Below are 18,120 nucleotides of genomic sequence, written 5' to 3'. Positions count from 1 at the left end.
CATTAGTACATTTTATTACAAAGTGAAAACATTTTAAATAATCCTTGTTTATAAACTATTAACTTCATAAGTTAAAAAAAGATATAAAATTAAAATAAATAATTATACAAAATTATAACGTCTTTTACATATATCATAGTGATAACAAAAAGTAAATAAAAATGATAGAAACAAGAGGCGCAACTTTATAAAATGAAGAGAAAAAAAAAGACATCTAGAAATGGATAATCTTGGTAGGTGAGTACCTATATACTAGCCTGTTTATAAGGTGCATTGCCCCAAGCTTTTGTATTTATTCTTTGAACCCTTAATTTGAAATCCTATAAATTCCACAAGGAGACTTCTTGAAATAATAAATAATAAATAATAAATAAAGACTTCTTTAGTGTGGTCAATCAAACATTGGGAGAAGGGTGGCTCCAAAGCAATCTCCAACCTTCACTTAGAGTAAAATTGAAGTTATGTTTTTAAAACAAAAGGCTTCCATTTTCCCATTTTGACTTTCAAACTCCAAACTTTGGCTTCCTTTAATTAATTTAGTAGTATTATAATCTACCTATGCATTCTTTTAATTTACTCACTCTTACTCTTTCTCCGTATTTTATAATTTAGGTAAAAAAACGATAAAGTTCGAAGATATAATCTAGAGTTCTCTTCAAACTCAATTTAAATTATATAGTAATGTTACCAAAACTGATACAACTAACAATTTTTCTTTTACTTTCGCCACAACAAACAAAGTTTAATAGTTAAAAACATATTTATCTCATTGGAGTAGGAGATTTGAGCCACCTTGTTTTTGATGTAATGTTCTTTGAAAAAATAAAAATAAAAATGAAACTTTCTTTATCCTCATTTTGACCTATTTTAATTTAGATTATTAAGTTTGTCCCAATTTAGTTTCCAAACTAATTTTAACAACTTGGACATGTGCTTCCAAATCCAACTATGTTTGGGAACAAGTCTGGTAAGTTTTTGCTTCACTAGTAATCCATCACAGCTGTTTTAAGACATGAAATTTGCTAAATTCTCTCATCAGAAGTTTTTCACCTTTTAAGGAAAATTAGCATTAGTTTATGTCCACCTTGGAATGATCCAATTGTTCTCTCATCAACCCATTTGATAACGATAATGTTCCTTTTTTTTTTCGTTTTGAATTTTCGAGAAACATAACCATTTGGTAGTTATTTTTTGCTTCTCATTTTCAAGAAATGTTTCTAAATTGTGAAGAAATTTTTAGAACAATAAAGTCAAGCTTCTTGTGGTGTGTTCCCATTGGAAGCACTGTTCTTGACTTATAAAATGCAAACTAAATATTAAAAGATAAAGATAACATAACAATTTTTTAATATTTATAATTTTAAAATTAAATTTCATATAATAAATGTACTTTTTTAATTTAAATTTTTAAAAAAATAATAAACAAAAAATGGTTATCAATAAAAATTAAAAAAAAAAAAAAAAATCTAGAAATCAAGAAGCAACTCCCTAATGCAGTTCTATTTTCATTTATTGAAAAAGAAACAACAAGAAACTAGAAATCATGAAAGGCCTATATAACTACATTTTTTTTCTCTCTCTCTCTCTCTTTTTTTTTTTTTTGTCCTCATATCTTGCTTAAAAGCTATTATTGTCCATGATTATTTTTTTTGTTGCTTACAAACTATAGCTTTAGATGGTCAAAAGAAATTTTAAAAACTATAATATTCAAATGGCCACAATAATTATTCAATTATTTGAAAAATCAAAAACATGGTTTTAGTTTTCTTTTCTCTAGTATAACATGGAAGAATATAGATTCGAACTCACGATCTTTTAATGAGCTACGATGAAGTTGTAATTTTCTTGTTTTAATAATTGGTCAAATAGCATAACAATATAAAAACGTGAAAAAATGGAGAGTTGAATAGCACTATATGAAAAGTAAATGGTAGTTCACCAATCATTAGAAAATCATTAGTTGAGCTATCATGAAATTATTTAAAGGGTACATAAGTTAATATGATCGGGTAACGAATAACATTAAATAAATGATTAAAAATTATTGGGATTGAAGTGTTGTGTAGTATTAGCTTCACGTTTATAGATTTATTCTTGGTGTATATGCTTGAGGAACGCCAATTAGTAACCATTTACAAAAAAATTAGATACCGAAATTTTACTGGAAAAACTCCACAAATATGTGCAAAAATCACATAATAAATTTTTAAAGATAACTTTCTATAGTGTCAAAATATATTAAATTTATATTTGTTTTAGAGTTGATGTGACATTTTTCTCTATTTTTCCAAGAAATCACTCATCAATTATCCAAGTAAGCGGAATCCACTCATCCATTTAACTGCTACATTATTACACGTTAATTTGTTTTCATGGCTAATAAACTTCTATCTTGAAATTTAGAGACTAAAATATATTTTACCCTTTTGTTTATTCTCTTGGAGTCAAAAAGTCCTAACTTTAATTACCATAAAATAGCTATTATATTATTTTGTTTACTAAATGAACTTTCAATGATAAAGGTTAAATATATATTTTTGCGAATTATCTTCTAAAATGAAGGATGAAAGTGTGAGATATCGAAACTTAGAGGCTAAGTGGACATATTACCCAAACCTAAAGGACTAAAAAGGTAATTTATCCTATAAACTATAGTATTTTAAAATTTTCATTTTAATTAATCTTTAATTAACATTTTAACGTTTTTTAAGTATATTCTTAGACGATGAACTTATTTGGTTTGATACTTCATGGAAATAGAAACCACAGAAAAAATATCAAATTTTCAACAAACTTCTAACATGGAGGAATTAGAAACTCTGCAGATGACCTAATTTCTCTTCTAAATTTTTGTCCACTCACTATTTTCATCATATCATCTCAATTTATTATCAGTAAATTTTAAAATTCATCCATCACCATAGTATTATTAAAGAACGTCAAAACAAGGACTAAACTAAACTTTTTAAAATAAAAAAAAAATATCACGAACTAAAACATAAATGATAACTCGCAGCATATGAAATCAAATTTTTAAAATTTACTATTTTAACAAAAGTAAATAAAAATAAAAAATCATTCATTTTTTAAAACACGAAATAAAAACACATTTAAACTCATTAATTGGGGCCAAACACATCAATTACAATTAAAATTCCCTTCTGTTACCACAAACCTAGAATTTTAGCCCCAAATATTTTCCTGCCAAATTTTGCTTCAAATCTAAGACTTCAATAAAACTCGAAAAAATTAGCAGAAAAATGAAAGAGTATATAATACAAAAAAAAGCATGAGATCTATCGAATAATTACAAGTCTTTACAAACTTATGCTCAAAATGAGACATTGAACCTAGCAAAGGATCGAACATCTTTCAAAGACGCCTCGGCACCCCTGGAGATTCTATTATTTCTCTCGATTTAGTTTATCTGTCCAGCATCTGGATTATTCAGTTAAATTGATCAAGAAAACAAAGTGCCATTGTTCTTTAGCAATGTCCCTATGCTCAAAATTCCAGCTAATGTTACCAATATGAACAATCAGCGTTCACAACTTGACCTCCAAAAAGAAAAGTATAGTTTGATGGTACAAATCAGAGAAAAAAGGACATACCGTTCAATGTAGAACGGCAGACCACCGTAGATGGAGGATGACTGAAACTCAAATATAGACTCGAACTTATCGCCGCATGCTTCTAGTTAAATCCATCAAGCTGTGGCACTAAGTATTTGTTCTATTTCCTCCAGCGACCGCCCCTTCGTCTCAACGATATTACGAGCTACATACAGTACAGCAAGCAAACAGACAAAGCCGAATCCGAAGTAGACCTTACTGATGCCGAACTTGTTTACAACACTCAAGAAATAGAGGCCGATGAAGAAGTTTGAGATCTGATAGAGGAATACAATAAAATTCACTATAGTAGAACGAACAAAAGCACGTAAATTGAGTCTTAAGGTCTCCGTAGAGCCTGATGTTGTGTGTGCGCGGGCATGTCAGGCTCGTTCTTATCTATTATTATATTTCATTTCATATTTTGGATAGGGGAGAAAATAATGAGCAAAGAAAACTTTGTGAACTTTAATAATCTTATGGTTCCTATTTTGCATTTCTCATCTCTTGGTTGAAGTCTATTGTTTATTATAGTGCCATGAAATAAATGACAAAGGAAGTGAAATTGATAGGATATCAAGAGCTCTTTCCAGTAGGTAAACTGATACTAAAAGCGGCACTATTTCTAAAAACTTACCCAATGAGTGCCTAAAGATAAAGCAACTGCTTTCGCTCGGATTCTCGAGGCAAATATTTCTGGTAGAAGAAGGCCAGGGACTGGACCTGCCCCAAGTGAGAAGGATAACACGTAGCTGCAAATAAAGTTCAAAATTCATATTCTAAACATGACAAAAGAAAGATATAAGCTAATCATCTCAAAGAACGCGGATAAAGTCAGGATGTCTTACAGAACAGTCCCGAGAACTGCCAGGGTGCCTGAATAGGGAGCCAGAGCACTCCAGCTGAAGGTCAGAGAGAGCAGCAACATAGAAGCAGCCTATAAACAGTCACCAAGGATAGTGTCATCTCCCAAGAGATATACGGATTAATCGCTTGTAACGAGCACATAAGTAAATAACATACCATTCCCCAAAAGCTAATGATCAGAAGACTTTTCCGTCCCTGACGGTCCATCAAAGAAGATGCAATAGTGGTGCCTGGAAGATTATTTTTCACCCCATTTTACAAAAGGGTGTGTTGATGCATAAAACAAGCTTTAGTAAAAAAAATGATTAAGAACGAACCAAAGACATTTGCTGCTGCAACAAGAGCACTAGCTGCAATATCAGAAGCAACTCCAGCACTGCGAAATACCGATGTTGAATAATACACCACAGCATTGATCCCCGACAACTGCTGGAACAGGAAGAGTGCAGCTCCAATGCTAACAACTGCAACAAAATAGGTTAGTGGTAACTGGTAAAGGGTACATATTCTGATAGGACTGCAGTAATCACATCCCATATGAGTAAAAGAGAAAGCGACCCAAAATGCAATATAGAAGTCGTAACCAATGGAAAGCAACAGATATCCATCTCAACTTCTGAATAGGATTAATCTCTCTAAGCACTGATGACAACATGAACTTTATCTTAAAATTCATGCCAAAAACGATACACAGCAAAATGATAATGAACCATCCAATTCATTTTTATGAAGCACAAGTCTCAAGCACATTAAATGCAAATCGAATTAAGTGATTGAAAACAACCCAAGAGGCCAATAAGCACAAATATAGTTGGATAACTAGAACTTGTCCAAAATATTGAGATTACCTTTCCAATAGCGGCTACTAAACAGATCGGACCACCCTGCTTCAGGTTCTACCGAACCCTGACTTGCTGCTGTGAAGTCTTGCATAACTTCAACTACTCTCTCTTTTCCATAGAGTGTCTTTATGGCTCTCTCGGCCTCAGGAAGTTTCCCTTGCTGCACAAAGTGTTGTTCACCACACCGCTTTACTACGGAGTACATGCAACTATGTATAACTAGAAAATAATGTAGTGCCCATATATCTTAGCTTCAATAGCTAGTGAGTAATTATTGATTTATGGTAACCTGATAAAGCCAACGTGGACTTTCTGGAGACACTGCCATTCCAATGGCCAATAGAACGGCTGGAACCATAGAAATGCCAAACATTGTCCTCCACCTGATAAAAGAAGTATTACGCTAATAATCAGAAAAGGATACACTTATATGCTCATAACATGGAATGAATTAGAAAAATTCTTTTTTGGGTGTAGAAGTCAAGTAAATCCTCTAGCAAACATCAATCTCTTTTTATTAGATGAATTCAGTTCACCTATGTAGAATCTCAAGTCTCAAGAGCAAAGAGATTTAGTGAACGATTTTCAAGGAGAATATTATATGTACATTCATTTTACATGGATAAAACAGTATTCAAATTTTTGAGCCACATATTTTTCATCAATGCACATCACAAATGATACTAAAAGATGAGTTCTCACAGATGAGTATTTTGATATGATATCCAAAAATCCAGAACCTAAATCATTACTCGAATAGAAACACCGTCATTGATATAGGTCGACCTTGTACTGGCTCTTTTAACGAATCAATATCTTTGGTCCTCTTATCCTTTCTCAAATGTAATTTCAATAGATATCAACAAACAAGAAAATACGAGCCAATATCCTCATTTTCTAAAATACTTGTGAATATGTATTTGTTAAAGTAGTTGCAAAAAGAGCATTTCTTAAAAGAAATAATCGCATAGATGTTGATCGAGATAGTCATATTAAGTTCTAATAATCGTGCATTCTATTTTTTTAACTTTTTTTTTTGGGGGGCCTAAATTATGCTAGATTTGCAGCTGGCCAATCAAATAAAATGCATAACCCTACAAAAGAGTTGTTGGGACTTGGGAGTATCATCTCCATGATGCTAATATGTGGCTAAACAAAATGTATACATTGGTGTGGATAAGGATGCCATAAGGGTTGGTGACCCAAGCTTGATAGACAAGCCCTTTCACCAAGGCCTAGGCCCAATCCATCACCCCCGGCCAATGAGGCTCGTCGAATCAAAGTTTGGATCAGCCTATTGCATACACAAGCCACGAGGGACACCTCGAGTTTGGATCGGCCTATTGAATCAACCTTTTTATACTATATTTTTAACACAAATTTTTTGTTCAACAAGCCTTCTTTTCAAACTTAATTTTTTAAGACTATTATTGAAATTTTATGCTTTTTAAAAATTAAGAGTTCTAATTAATATTTCTTAAATTTAAATTAGAAGTTTTTAAGCTAATCTTTTAACTCTTTATTTTACTTCCTTGGTACGTAATCGTGATGTCTTTTAAAAAATGAAACTAATATGAATTACTATTATATATAGTATATAAATTTCAATTTGTATTAAATATAATACATTTATACATTACATATAAATTATTATATTATACAACATATGTTATAGGGCAGGTTTAAAATCTAAGTATAACTAAGACCTAATAATTACAAAAATAATTTGCCCAAAAAAAATTGTAATGTGGCAAAAGCATGTAAATTGGTGATTCTTATAAATTATAATTATCCCAATTAATATATAGGTCAATCATCATTAGTTACATAAATCAAAAAGCTAAAAACAGAAATAATAGTTTTGTATTAATCCTTTACCATTATTGAAACCTCCAATTTACAAATATAATTTAGATGAGAAATAAATAAACTCACTTCATTTATTTGCAAGCATAAATCATAATAAATATAAAATCAAAGCAGTAAAGAATTTCATAAAAAAGAAGTGGAAGGGAAAATTAATAGATATGAGCCACACATACCAAGCAGGGTTTCCTACCAAAGGTAATCCAGCTATCAATGCTGAAAGGATTCCAACACATATGAAAAGTTGATTCACAGATCCTAGTGTTCCACGAATTTCAGTTGGTGAAATCTGCATATTTTTTTAAATAAAGAATGTAAAACAAAGTCAAAAAATGGCAATTTGATCATAATATCGAAATTTACGTAACAAAAACTCTCAAAAACAGATACCTCAGATATGTAAAGTGGCACAATAGCTGATGAAATACCGATGCCAAGACCAGTAAGCAGGCGCCCAATTATCATAGTTTGCACACTCTGGGCAGTAGCACTGAAAATATTTGGCACACTTTACGCATCGCTTTCGAAAGATGATTACAACATGATATGGTCACGTAAGATACCGACCTTAAAATTGCTCCTACCGTGAGCGGGATTGCATCCAACTGAAAACTCCTAGTTCTGCCAAACTTGTCAGCCAATGTTCCACCAACAAAAGATCCAATCGTGGCACCAATAAGGAGTGTACTAACAATCCATCCTAAAAAATATGTCATATCGTGAAAATTTGAGTTCAATAGTCATCGAGAAGAAACAATATTAAGAGCTTAACTGAAAGTTTAAGAAGGAATTAGAGAAGATAAATTACAATGATTTCTGAAATTCACAAAAAATGGTAGTTAGAGAACCTCCCAATTCATCAACTCAAGCAAGCAATGTTGCTGAAAATTTACTTCTAAAAACGACTAGATGCATAAACTATGAGTGTGTATGAGAGAGAGAGAGAGAGAGATTCTAGTAAATATATTACAATCCTTGCCTTGTACTACAGTATTTTCCAAAATTCCAAGATCCTTGGAGAGGTACTCAAGAGCGCCATTTACCACCCTGAAACAAATAACATAACTGTAAGCCGTACACAGAGTTATATTATAAGTTATGCACTGACATTTTTTCCTCTCAGTTCTCTTTTTCTTTTTCCTCTTCTTTTTCTTTTTCGAAGAGGGGGAGGCTGGGTGGTGAGGCAGGTTTTTAATATATTTACTCCATGAAAATTGTACCCGAGATGGTAACCGAATAAAATGGCTCCTAAACAAGCAACACCGACAAATGGCAGAACAGTGCCAGAAGGTTTGCCTTTAGGCTTGGCAGGAACAACACCCTCCACATCCTCATCTGAAATATATTACCAACAAGTTAGCGATATTATGATCTACATGTATATACTTAAAACTTCAATATCAATAGCGAGGAATATACATCTCGAAATGCATGGATTTAAAGATCTTTTGCAAAGAGCCACATAAACTAAACATATAGTATGAGTATCGAGGTATAACAACAGAACAGCATATCGAAAGATAGTCCAGCAATCTGATTACTTGCACAAAATCCACACGTCATTCTGTAGGTAATAGAGAAAAGAAGGAATAAGTGAGAGTGTCCTTGGGAGAAATCACCACAGCAATAAACCCATGAAACCCAAGACAAGATTATGTACAACTCTGTCTTTTTAAGGACGGATGTTTTTTTTATCAATGTCAAAGAAAGATGTGAAGGCAACATCGAACCACAATCGGCTTATAAAGGATTGTCATAATTAAATTACATGGCAATTAACTGCAAAATTAGGAACCAGAGCAACGAACATTGGCAAGCATGAAGCATCTACAATCACTTCGCCACAGGTAAATCAACAACTTCTTAAAATAAAACTGTGCAGAAAAAGGCCTTCAGAAGTTGAAACTGATGCAAAACACACACAAAGTGAGTTTGGAATAAATGTTGAAAGTAATGTTTTTAAGTGAACCACATTTTTAATAAGCAACTTTGAAGGAGGCGATCCAAAAGCATTTTAAAAGTGTTTTAGAAATTTTCAAAATCCCTTTGACTGTAAGTGAAGCACCTTTGAAAAATGAATTCTAAAAGCGCTTTAAAATGTTTTAAATTGTTATTAGAACAGCATATGTTTTATTACCTTTTACCAATTCAAAACTCCTACCAAACGCACAAACAGAGGATATAGATGACATCTATATCATCAATATTGAAAACATATGAACACTTCAAGGAACAATCGCATACCAACTTCAGTAAAACAAAACAAATTCAGAAAACCACTAAAACGAACAAGAAGAAAGATTGGCTCAAAATGGAAAGCGAACAGCTAGAGTTGGGCCAAAAGTGGGAATCAATTTGGCCAAAGTCAACTTCCTTTAGTTACATTCTAGAAGAATGAATCCAAAACAAAATTGAATCAACCACAGCGAAGATAAAGAGTACCATAAGCGTGGGTGTTGAGTGACTTAAACTTAGCAGAGGAACGAGAAATGCCATCAAATCCAAGCCGAAAACGTCTCATCTCAGTCTCCATAGTTTCAGAGCCGAAGCTTAGACCACAGCAACCCCTCCTCTCAGACATTCGGAGCCTTCCCGATCCCAAACGCCCACCAGATTCCCCCAGAAAAATCCTTCGGTTCTGAAACCCAGAAGAACAACTTACGCCACTATTTACCAACGCCGAAGCTTGCATTCTTATCCCCCCCCTGAGAAAATTCCACACACCCACAAAGTCAAACCCCTAAACTAATAAAATCCCAAAGAAAGAAACTCAAACTAAATTAATGAATTATCCCAAAAACCCAAGTGGGTATTAGAGTCTTTGAGTGCATTGTAAGTAAAAAACAGAGAAAATGGGTTGGAGATCTAAGTAATGGTTTGATCTTAGAGAAAACAGAGGAAAAACAGAGAGAAACTTACTGTAGATGAAACCCACAAAGCAAATCGGTTAGTAGCTTTCTGATTTGGGTGTCTGCAAAATTCCTTTTGTATCTCTTCTTCTTCCTCCTCTCTATTTAGTGGATCTCGTCAGTGACAGCGAAGAAATGCTTTGAAAAATCCGCAGAAAGAGAGAGAAATGGCGTTTCACTAAGAAGAGAAAAATTGGAAGAAAGTAAAGCAAACAGAAAAATCCGATGGTTTGGGGCTGTTTCTACTTCTTTTATCTCTGCTCCATCAATCGGAATCGGATTGGATTTCTCGTAAATTTGAAGCATTAATTAACTAAACATTCACATGATTCGAAAAGATGAGGATCCCGCTGTTTACTCGACAGTTGAAGGCTGAAGCATCGCAACAAACCGTCGAATAGATAAAATTTTACGACGGTGTCAAATCTCATAAATCACATACATAATAATTTTAGAGTTAAATATCATTTTTCCCCTTTTTTTTGTTTTTTTTCCCCTAGAAGTATATCACTTTTGAATATGATTTTTAATATTTTCAAGTAGGGTAAATAACATTTGATCTAAAAACACTTTCCATGATGTATTTTTATTAAAGTAATTATTTATTCTTCTCTGTATTGTTTCCATTTTATCCAATGTACCTACGTAATTACTTATTCTTAAACTTTAAATTATTATGGTTTAGTCTATATACTTTCAGATTTTTAAAAATCTAGTTTATGAATATTTATGAAATAATTTAGTCTCTGTTAAAAGATACTTTTAGTACAGGGATGGGAGATTCAACCTCTAACAGGTAAGATAGTTGATGCTTGTGTTGCCAATTTTTTACTTAATAATATTGCTAAAATTAAAAATTAAAGTAAGAAATTAATCAACATTTAATTATTTTCTTTAAGTAGGTAACTTTAATATCAAATTAAATATCATCCTGATCCTATCAAAATTTAATTTTTTTCCTTGAGAAAAAATATTCTTTTTTTGAAAGTACAAGTGTACAACATGTAGAAATAGAGATCAAATTCACAACCTCTTTATTCGAGATATATGTCAATTTATCAGGATCACTTTATCGAAGAAAATATTCTTAAACTTTACATTTATTTTTTAAATATCCCTCACCTATTTAAAAAATATAGAACTAAAAAATAAACTACAGCAACTATCAAACGGAATGATATATTGATTGTAATTTTTCTTTTGTTCGTTTGTTTTTTATATCTGTAATTTCAGTCATTTCTTTTTAGTTCTAAAGATCGGTTTTAATCACTACGTCATAAAATAAGTGAATATCATTGTACAATTCCTAATATCCTATATTATTGAAGATTGAATATTAAAATTAAATAGGTTACTGATATTATCTTGCACTAACTATGGTAAAAATTTATTGTTTCAAAAGAAAAAACTGTGATAAAAATTTATAGCACTATGAGAATATGGATACTCTTCCCATCCGTTATCTACTACGTTAATATCATATTAAAAATAACATTTACCAACTTTAAAATGATATTTATAGAGGTAAAAAATTATTGGTGAACAAAAGAATGGGTATTACCAGAATATTAAAAAGTTTATAGGTACTTCCACAATATTAGAGATTTTATCATTAACTACGTTTTTTTTTATATCTATCATTAATTACATTGAGGTGAGCAAAATGTGGATATAATTAAGATTAAAGTAATATTTTGATGTCTTTGTGCTTTTAAAATATGTTTATTTTAGTTTCTGTTATTTCATATTTTGGTTGATTTTAGTATTCGTATTCCTATTATCTCCATTTTGATTTCTGTACTTTAAAAAGAGACTATTTTAATCCTTATTTATAAAAATTATACACACAAAGAAAATTCTTTAATATAAAATCATGATTATACCCCTCAAGAAATATATTGAATATAATATTGTATCGAAAGTATGATATAAAACTAAGATTAAAAACAAATTTAAAAGTTATATAAAAGTACCGCAGTTAAAACAAACATTTTAAAAATACATAAACTAAACCGAAATAAAATTGAAATTATATAAAGTAAAACGAACATTTTTTAAAGAACTGAGAGTAATTTAAATTAAAATTAAAAAATGGAAACTATATTTTAAAACAGGAGACTAAAAAAACAATGATTTGGGAATGAGGGTCGGTAGAGATTGGGATTATGTAATAAATTTGGTGAAGGAAGCAAATGGGATAGTATATAGCTCTTGCCTTTGTGGATCCACGTCAGACTTCTCTTCTGACTGTACATTCCCATCCCATGTGGGATAATATATAATCTTTTCAACCGCTTGCCGAACATGGAAATGCCTTTAGAATAATTGTACACTAAACGGTGAAAGTACGGGAAATTTTCATAAATAATGTAAGTTTTTCTTTTTTAATTTTCTTTTCGCTGTCAAGCTTGCAGTGGCTGTCAACTCTTTGAGTCACTCCCATGTTTAGGCATCTATTCCATCTTTTGAGTTTTAAAATCAATATTTTTCGTTTTGGAAATTTGAGAAATTGTTCAAAATTTTTTTACGTTAATTTACTAATATTAAAATAACAGGAAATTAAATTATTTGTGGCAAATTATATTAATTAAATAATATATTATTGGGATACTTTCTCTCCCCACCCCTCATCTCTTAGGTTTTTTTTAATAATGCTATTGTCGAAACTAATTACGAAAATATGTCACTTCCCAAATTATTTCCAAAAATAATGTTTTGGAAATAGCAGGTCGACGACCTGTGAAGTGGCAAATATTTGTCGTATCTTCCAGAGACGACCAGCTAACGTGACGTTTTGTAAGTGCCATGTTAATTTTTTTTTTAAAAAAATAAGGCTTAATCGTCTCTTGAAGAGACGACATGTATAGCGGGATTTCAAAAATCCCGCCTAATCGTCTCTTCAAGAGATGATAATATTATTCTAAGCAAAAACAAAACTATTATTATTATTATTATTATTATTATTATTATTATTATTATTATTATTATATATATATAGGGGTGAGCAAAATCTTCCAAAAAATCGATCCGACCAAAAACCGACCCAATTAGCGTTGGTCGATTGGTTTACTAAATCAACCGGTCGGAGTCGGTTTTTCGGAGATAAAACCGACTAGTTGTCGGTCGGTTTGGTTGAAGTTTGACTTCCGACCGAAACCGACCGACCTCATTAGCACTGAAAAAAGATGTAAACGCGGTACACAGCTGTGCATTGGAAACCAGCATCGACTGGTTTCCCAATGTAATATGATTTTTTTTTTATATTCAAAATTTTAATTTCGTACTTTCTTTCAACTTTATCTCTCATTTTGCTTTCTTTTCACCCTCTTCTACTCTCTCTCTCCCATTTCCATTCTCTTCTCCTCTCCTTTCTTTTCATTTGGTTTATTTCTGTAAAGGTTCATCTTCCTCTTTCTTTCTCCATTTTCCCTTTCTCTTTTTCTTCTTTTCGTTTCTACTCTTTTTTTTTTGGCATTTGTTTTTCTTCACCCTTTCCTCTTTTCTTCTCTGCTTTCTTTTTCTTCTCCCGTTTCTACTCCCCTTTTTTTTTCTCTTTTTTCTCCTCTCCTTCCTCTTCACCAAACCGATCAAAACCGACCGACCGTCGGTGTAGTTGATCGGTCGGAATCGCGAAACCTTCTGAAACCGATGAATTCCGACCGATGGAAATCGAATTTATCGCTGGTCGGCGACGGTTGGAGTCCAAAACCGACTCCGACCGACAGATGATCACCCCTATATATAACACAACGTTTAATAACAAAATGAATACTGTGGCGCAGTGGACAAGAGACCGTCTTATAAGTTAAAAGGTCACGGATTGAGTGGTGATATTCGAGTGATGACGTTGTGTTATATATATATAATAATTGTTTTGTTTTTGTCTAGAATCATATTGTCGTCTCTTGAATAGACGATCAGGCGGGATTTTTCGAAATCCCGTCAAGACCAAACCTTATTTTTTTAAAAAAAATTTACGCGAGCGTTTGCCACTTCACAGATCGTCTCTTGAAGAAACGACATGCTATTTCCAAAACATTATTTTTGGAAATAGTTTGGAAAATGACACATTTTCGTAATTACTTTTGAAAATAGCATTATTAAAAAAAGTTAACTTATTAATTTTTATAAAAATTATGTATTTATTGTCAAATATTGAAGAAGATCTATTAAATTTTCCAATAATAACAATTGTTTAAAGTTGGGGAGCTGATTAATTTCATGCAATAAATTTATAGTTTAACCAATGAGCTGAATTGAGGCTTGGCTTCGAGGTGGGGATTCTATCTAGAAACGCCTTCTTCTCCCTCCCTATTGAAAAATCTTCAAAATTGCTTTCGGAAAACTGAATTTAGGGTGCGTGTTCTACGTCTTCTACGCCGATAACAACTTCCGCAGCTGCTCCTCAACTTCTTTTTCAATCGAAACATCCAATTCAAGCGCAGGTTCAGTCTTTTTATCTTCTTTGCTTTCCTGAAATTTGCTTTTGATTCCGTAAATTGCCTCTTTTTTTGTTTTTTCTTCTCGTTTCGCCTGGAGAAATTCAATGAAACCACACGATTCTTCCTGGGTTTTCTCTTTCCCGGTGTAGGTTTCAAATGTTATATGCAGTATCGGTCCAAAGTGTTTGCTTATTGTCCAATTCGAGTAGCGCCCATTTCCGTCCTCGTTTGCGAAAGCGTCTAGTTCCGACGAGACTCTCCGTTCGAGCTTCGTTGCTTGACAATGATAATGGCGTTAAAGTGGAGTATACTCCGTGGCTTATTGTTGGACTGGGTAACCCTGGAAATAAGTACCATGGAACTAGGCACAATGTAATTCAACTTTCGTAAAGTTATTGTACTGAATTTTTTTAGTGCGTTTTGAAGGTGGATTTTGATAGTAGTACTTTTGAATCTGCAATGACACTTCATGACATTGTCCTCTTGGGTTGTTCTGTTCAGGTTGGTTTCGAAATGATTGATAGTATTGCTCAAGCGCAGGACATTTTGATGAACACAATTCAATCCAAAGCTCTGATTGGAATAGGTTTGCCTTTTTTTTTTTGCCTTACCTTATATGTTATTGAATTGGTTTCCATCTAATGTGGATTTGAAATTCATTGAGTTTCTTGAATGATCAGTACAGGTTCAATTGGAGAAGTGCCAATTTTGTTGGCAAAGCCTCAGACTTACATGAATTTCTGCGGAGAATCGGTTTGTCTACTCATATCTCTCTTGTTTTCTTTTGTTCAATAGACATGGTACAAATTTAGTAAGGCTGCAAACTTAGTAACGATCCTAAGGATATCTCTATTGTTTTCATTTGAAACAATGTGCCATAGTATCAATGTTGCAGTTAGATAAGTATGTCGAGATGAGTCACGTATGTTAGGATATTTTGAGCCCTGCATATATATCAATGATTCTTTTCTTAAATTTCTATGCTTCTTTCTGTTTAGTGTTAACTTTGCTACATGTGTCCAATTGTCTATCTGCTATGAATCTTCCCTTCATTTGTTGAATTAGTCTGTAGCAACGTCATCTTTTCACCTCACTTTCTGTTTTAATTTTTATAGGTTGGACCACTTGCTGCACATTATCAAATACCTTTACGGCATATCTTGTTGGTACGAATTGCAATATGATATCTCTTTGCAAAATGGCTACATTGTAATGAAAGTATCCACTACATATACTTTCCGTTATAGGTTTATGATGAAATGAGCTTGCCAAATGGCGTTCTCAGGCTACAGCCAAAAGGAGGACATGGCCATCATAATGGGTATGTTTATGAAATATTACTTAGTGTAGGTTTCACTTTATTATTTCTTTGTTCCAGTATCGATGGATACCTTCTTTCTCAAATTGTAAATTGCTTCTTTAGGCTATGTTTAGACCTGGTTAACACTTCCCATTCAAAATCATTATTTCTCATTTGTAGAGAGTACTTTTGGTCTACATGCTTAACTGAAAAGTACTTAAGAACACTTTTAAGAGTCCATAACCATCAAAAAAATTGTTATCAAGCACCTTTTACTGAAGTGCTTATAATTAAAAGTACTTATCCTAAAAGCACTCTCAAATAGACCTGAGACCTTTAGTATAGCTCAATACAGTTTTTTTCTCCAATATCCAACACCTTCCCATTGTAAACTTGACGCACATATTACATATTGGTATCTTCCCAATGCAGTCTTGTACGTTTTTACACAGCATGGACATAAAAACCTGTAATTGATTCCTCTTGTCATACTCATACAGGGTGAAGAGTGTAATGGGACATCTGGATGGCCGACGTGAGTTTCCCCGACTATGCATTGGTATGTATCTCAGACTCTCAGTTAACATAAGTCTGAAGATGCTTATTAAGGTTTCTACTTCAGGTAGCGTTAATAAACCATATTGCTCTTGTTATTTTATAGGAATTGGAAACCCACCTGGAACTATGGACATGAAAGCTTTTCTTCTCCAGAAGTTTGGTTCAGTTGAGCGAAAACAGGTAAGACAGACTACCTTTGCATTCTACTTCAGTTTTGTGTTGCATTACCTCATCGGTCGCAGCCATACACGACAACTTCAAAATTGCATTTCCCTCTAAATGTGTTCATTTCGCATTATGTCATGATGATCTTACGATATAGTTGTTGGTAGAAATTTTATGACTAATGCTGGTGACATGAACAGATCGATGCGGCACTGGAACAGGGGGTTGAGGCAGTGAGAACTCTTGCACTGAACGGATTTAGTCAAAGAGTCAACAGATTCAACTTGACCCAGAAATACAAGTATAATAAGGTTTGATTCTGTGGGAAAAAGATTGTTGAGTTTCATCATATTTGTTAGATAATCAACTCTGATAGAAATGAATTGGTGTTGAAAGAGGCTGGACATAAAATTGTGTTTGCACCATATGAATATGCTGATTCAGTGTTCATAAATCTAGAGAAGGAAAGCTAAATAGCTCAGTTTACCAGAATATGATTAGTGTCCTGTGTCCATATGCCCATGAATTTGCATTGTAGAACAGAAATGCAGTAGACAAATTGATTATTGATAGATTTACCTCTTTTAACTTCTGCATGAGAAAGGGAGGAAATAAATCACCATGATGAACAACTTTTAGTCATTTTTGAAAAAATTGACCACCCATAATAGCAAATTAAGGGAGGAACACTCAAAATAACGTAGGAAAAGCAATTATCTAAATGTCGCTTATAAAAGTAGTCGTAGTTTCTAAAGTAGATCTAAACATGACTGCTCTCTTCATTTTCATTTTCACTAATACTCTCGTTCGGCTAATATTACGATATAAGAACAAATTAAGGGAGGACAACTCAAAATAACTGATGAAATCACTTCGATATTTGGTTTTACACTTTTGAAAGTGTTTTCTGATCTATCAATCGGGCGAGAAGCATTCTATAAGTATGTTTTACTTCAACATAATGATTCTGATAGAAATGTTTTTGGTAAGCTAAAGGTACTTTGAAACATAGTCCAAATCTGGTATGAATCTTTGAGTCCCTCCTCTTTAATCGTTGTGAATATCAATGTTCTCAATGGGTGTTGGAATTATTTTGAAATATTGATCATTGATGGTGTGAGGCTGCCGGGTGGAATATATCATCTTATGAACTTCTTTGGATGATTCAAACCTTGCAAACAAAACGTACTAAAAGCTTGATTGGACTCTTGCACTAGATTTTGATGATGTTACAGGAATTTAAGTAACCACCTATATTGGCTTTGCAAAATTTTGGTTGAATGGTAGGAGAGGCTTGTTAAATACATGTTAGTATTGATCTATGATTCATGCTGAGTTAGAAGTGCATATTGGTCGATCAGGTCGATTTTGGGCTCAAACTAATGTCAACAACTGATAAGTTGGTTCTCGTTGGTCGGAGCTTGACAATTTTAGAAGGCTCTACAATACTAACCGACCAAGATTTTGGTTGAAATTGACACAAGGTTAAGCTTCCAACAAGATAGACAAGAAAAACCTCGTGAGACAAAGAAAAAGAAACTTAATCTTGAACAAAAATTA

At 32.7% G+C, this 18,120-nt stretch overlaps 2 protein-coding genes across 3 annotated transcripts; one reads left to right on the top strand and one right to left on the bottom strand.

The window, feature by feature from the left end:
- Window positions 1–3,099: 3,099 nt before the first annotated feature.
- Window positions 3,100–10,512, bottom strand: PGLCT (plastidic GLC translocator). 2 transcript variants are annotated; one of them, XR_002602234.2, is made up of 15 exons: window positions 10,106–10,512; window positions 9,629–9,891; window positions 8,407–8,521; window positions 8,166–8,233; window positions 7,754–7,886; window positions 7,577–7,676; window positions 7,363–7,475; window positions 5,610–5,703; window positions 5,327–5,480; window positions 4,796–4,942; window positions 4,635–4,708; window positions 4,460–4,548; window positions 4,249–4,363; window positions 3,612–3,889; window positions 3,100–3,438 (listed from the first exon to the last, which is right to left on the bottom strand). XR_002602234.2 is itself a non-coding variant. In XM_022292481.2 (14 exons), exons 2-14 carry the CDS (start codon window positions 9,876–9,878, stop codon window positions 3,707–3,709), a joined length of 1,635 nt encoding a protein of 544 aa, XP_022148173.2. In that variant the 5' UTR covers window positions 9,879–9,891; window positions 10,106–10,512; the 3' UTR covers window positions 3,100–3,706. The 2 variants fall into 2 exon arrangements, 1 of the variants encoding a protein (XP_022148173.2); XM_022292481.2 differs by having other exon boundaries at window positions 3,100–3,889.
- Window positions 10,513–14,320: 3,808 nt separating this feature from the next.
- On the top strand, window positions 14,321–17,052 carry LOC111016856 (chloroplastic group IIB intron splicing facilitator CRS2-B, chloroplastic). The gene is made up of 9 exons (XM_022292402.2): window positions 14,321–14,540; window positions 14,687–14,909; window positions 15,039–15,123; window positions 15,223–15,290; window positions 15,653–15,703; window positions 15,785–15,858; window positions 16,338–16,396; window positions 16,499–16,575; window positions 16,761–17,052. The coding sequence occupies exons 2-9, from the start codon at window positions 14,694–14,696 to the stop codon at window positions 16,875–16,877; spliced, it is 747 nt and encodes a 248-aa protein (XP_022148094.1). The 5' UTR covers window positions 14,321–14,540; window positions 14,687–14,693; the 3' UTR covers window positions 16,878–17,052.
- Window positions 17,053–18,120: the final 1,068 nt, after the last annotated feature.

This window comes from Momordica charantia (genome assembly GCF_013281855.1).
Source record: "Momordica charantia cultivar OHB3-1 chromosome 8 unlocalized genomic scaffold, Mcharantia_2.0 BLBB01000008.1, whole genome shotgun sequence".
In the NCBI taxonomy this organism is placed as follows: Eukaryota; Viridiplantae; Streptophyta; class Magnoliopsida; order Cucurbitales; family Cucurbitaceae; genus Momordica; species Momordica charantia.
Note: the sequence above shows the minus strand (reverse complement) of the source record. Positions and strands in the feature narration are given on the sequence as shown.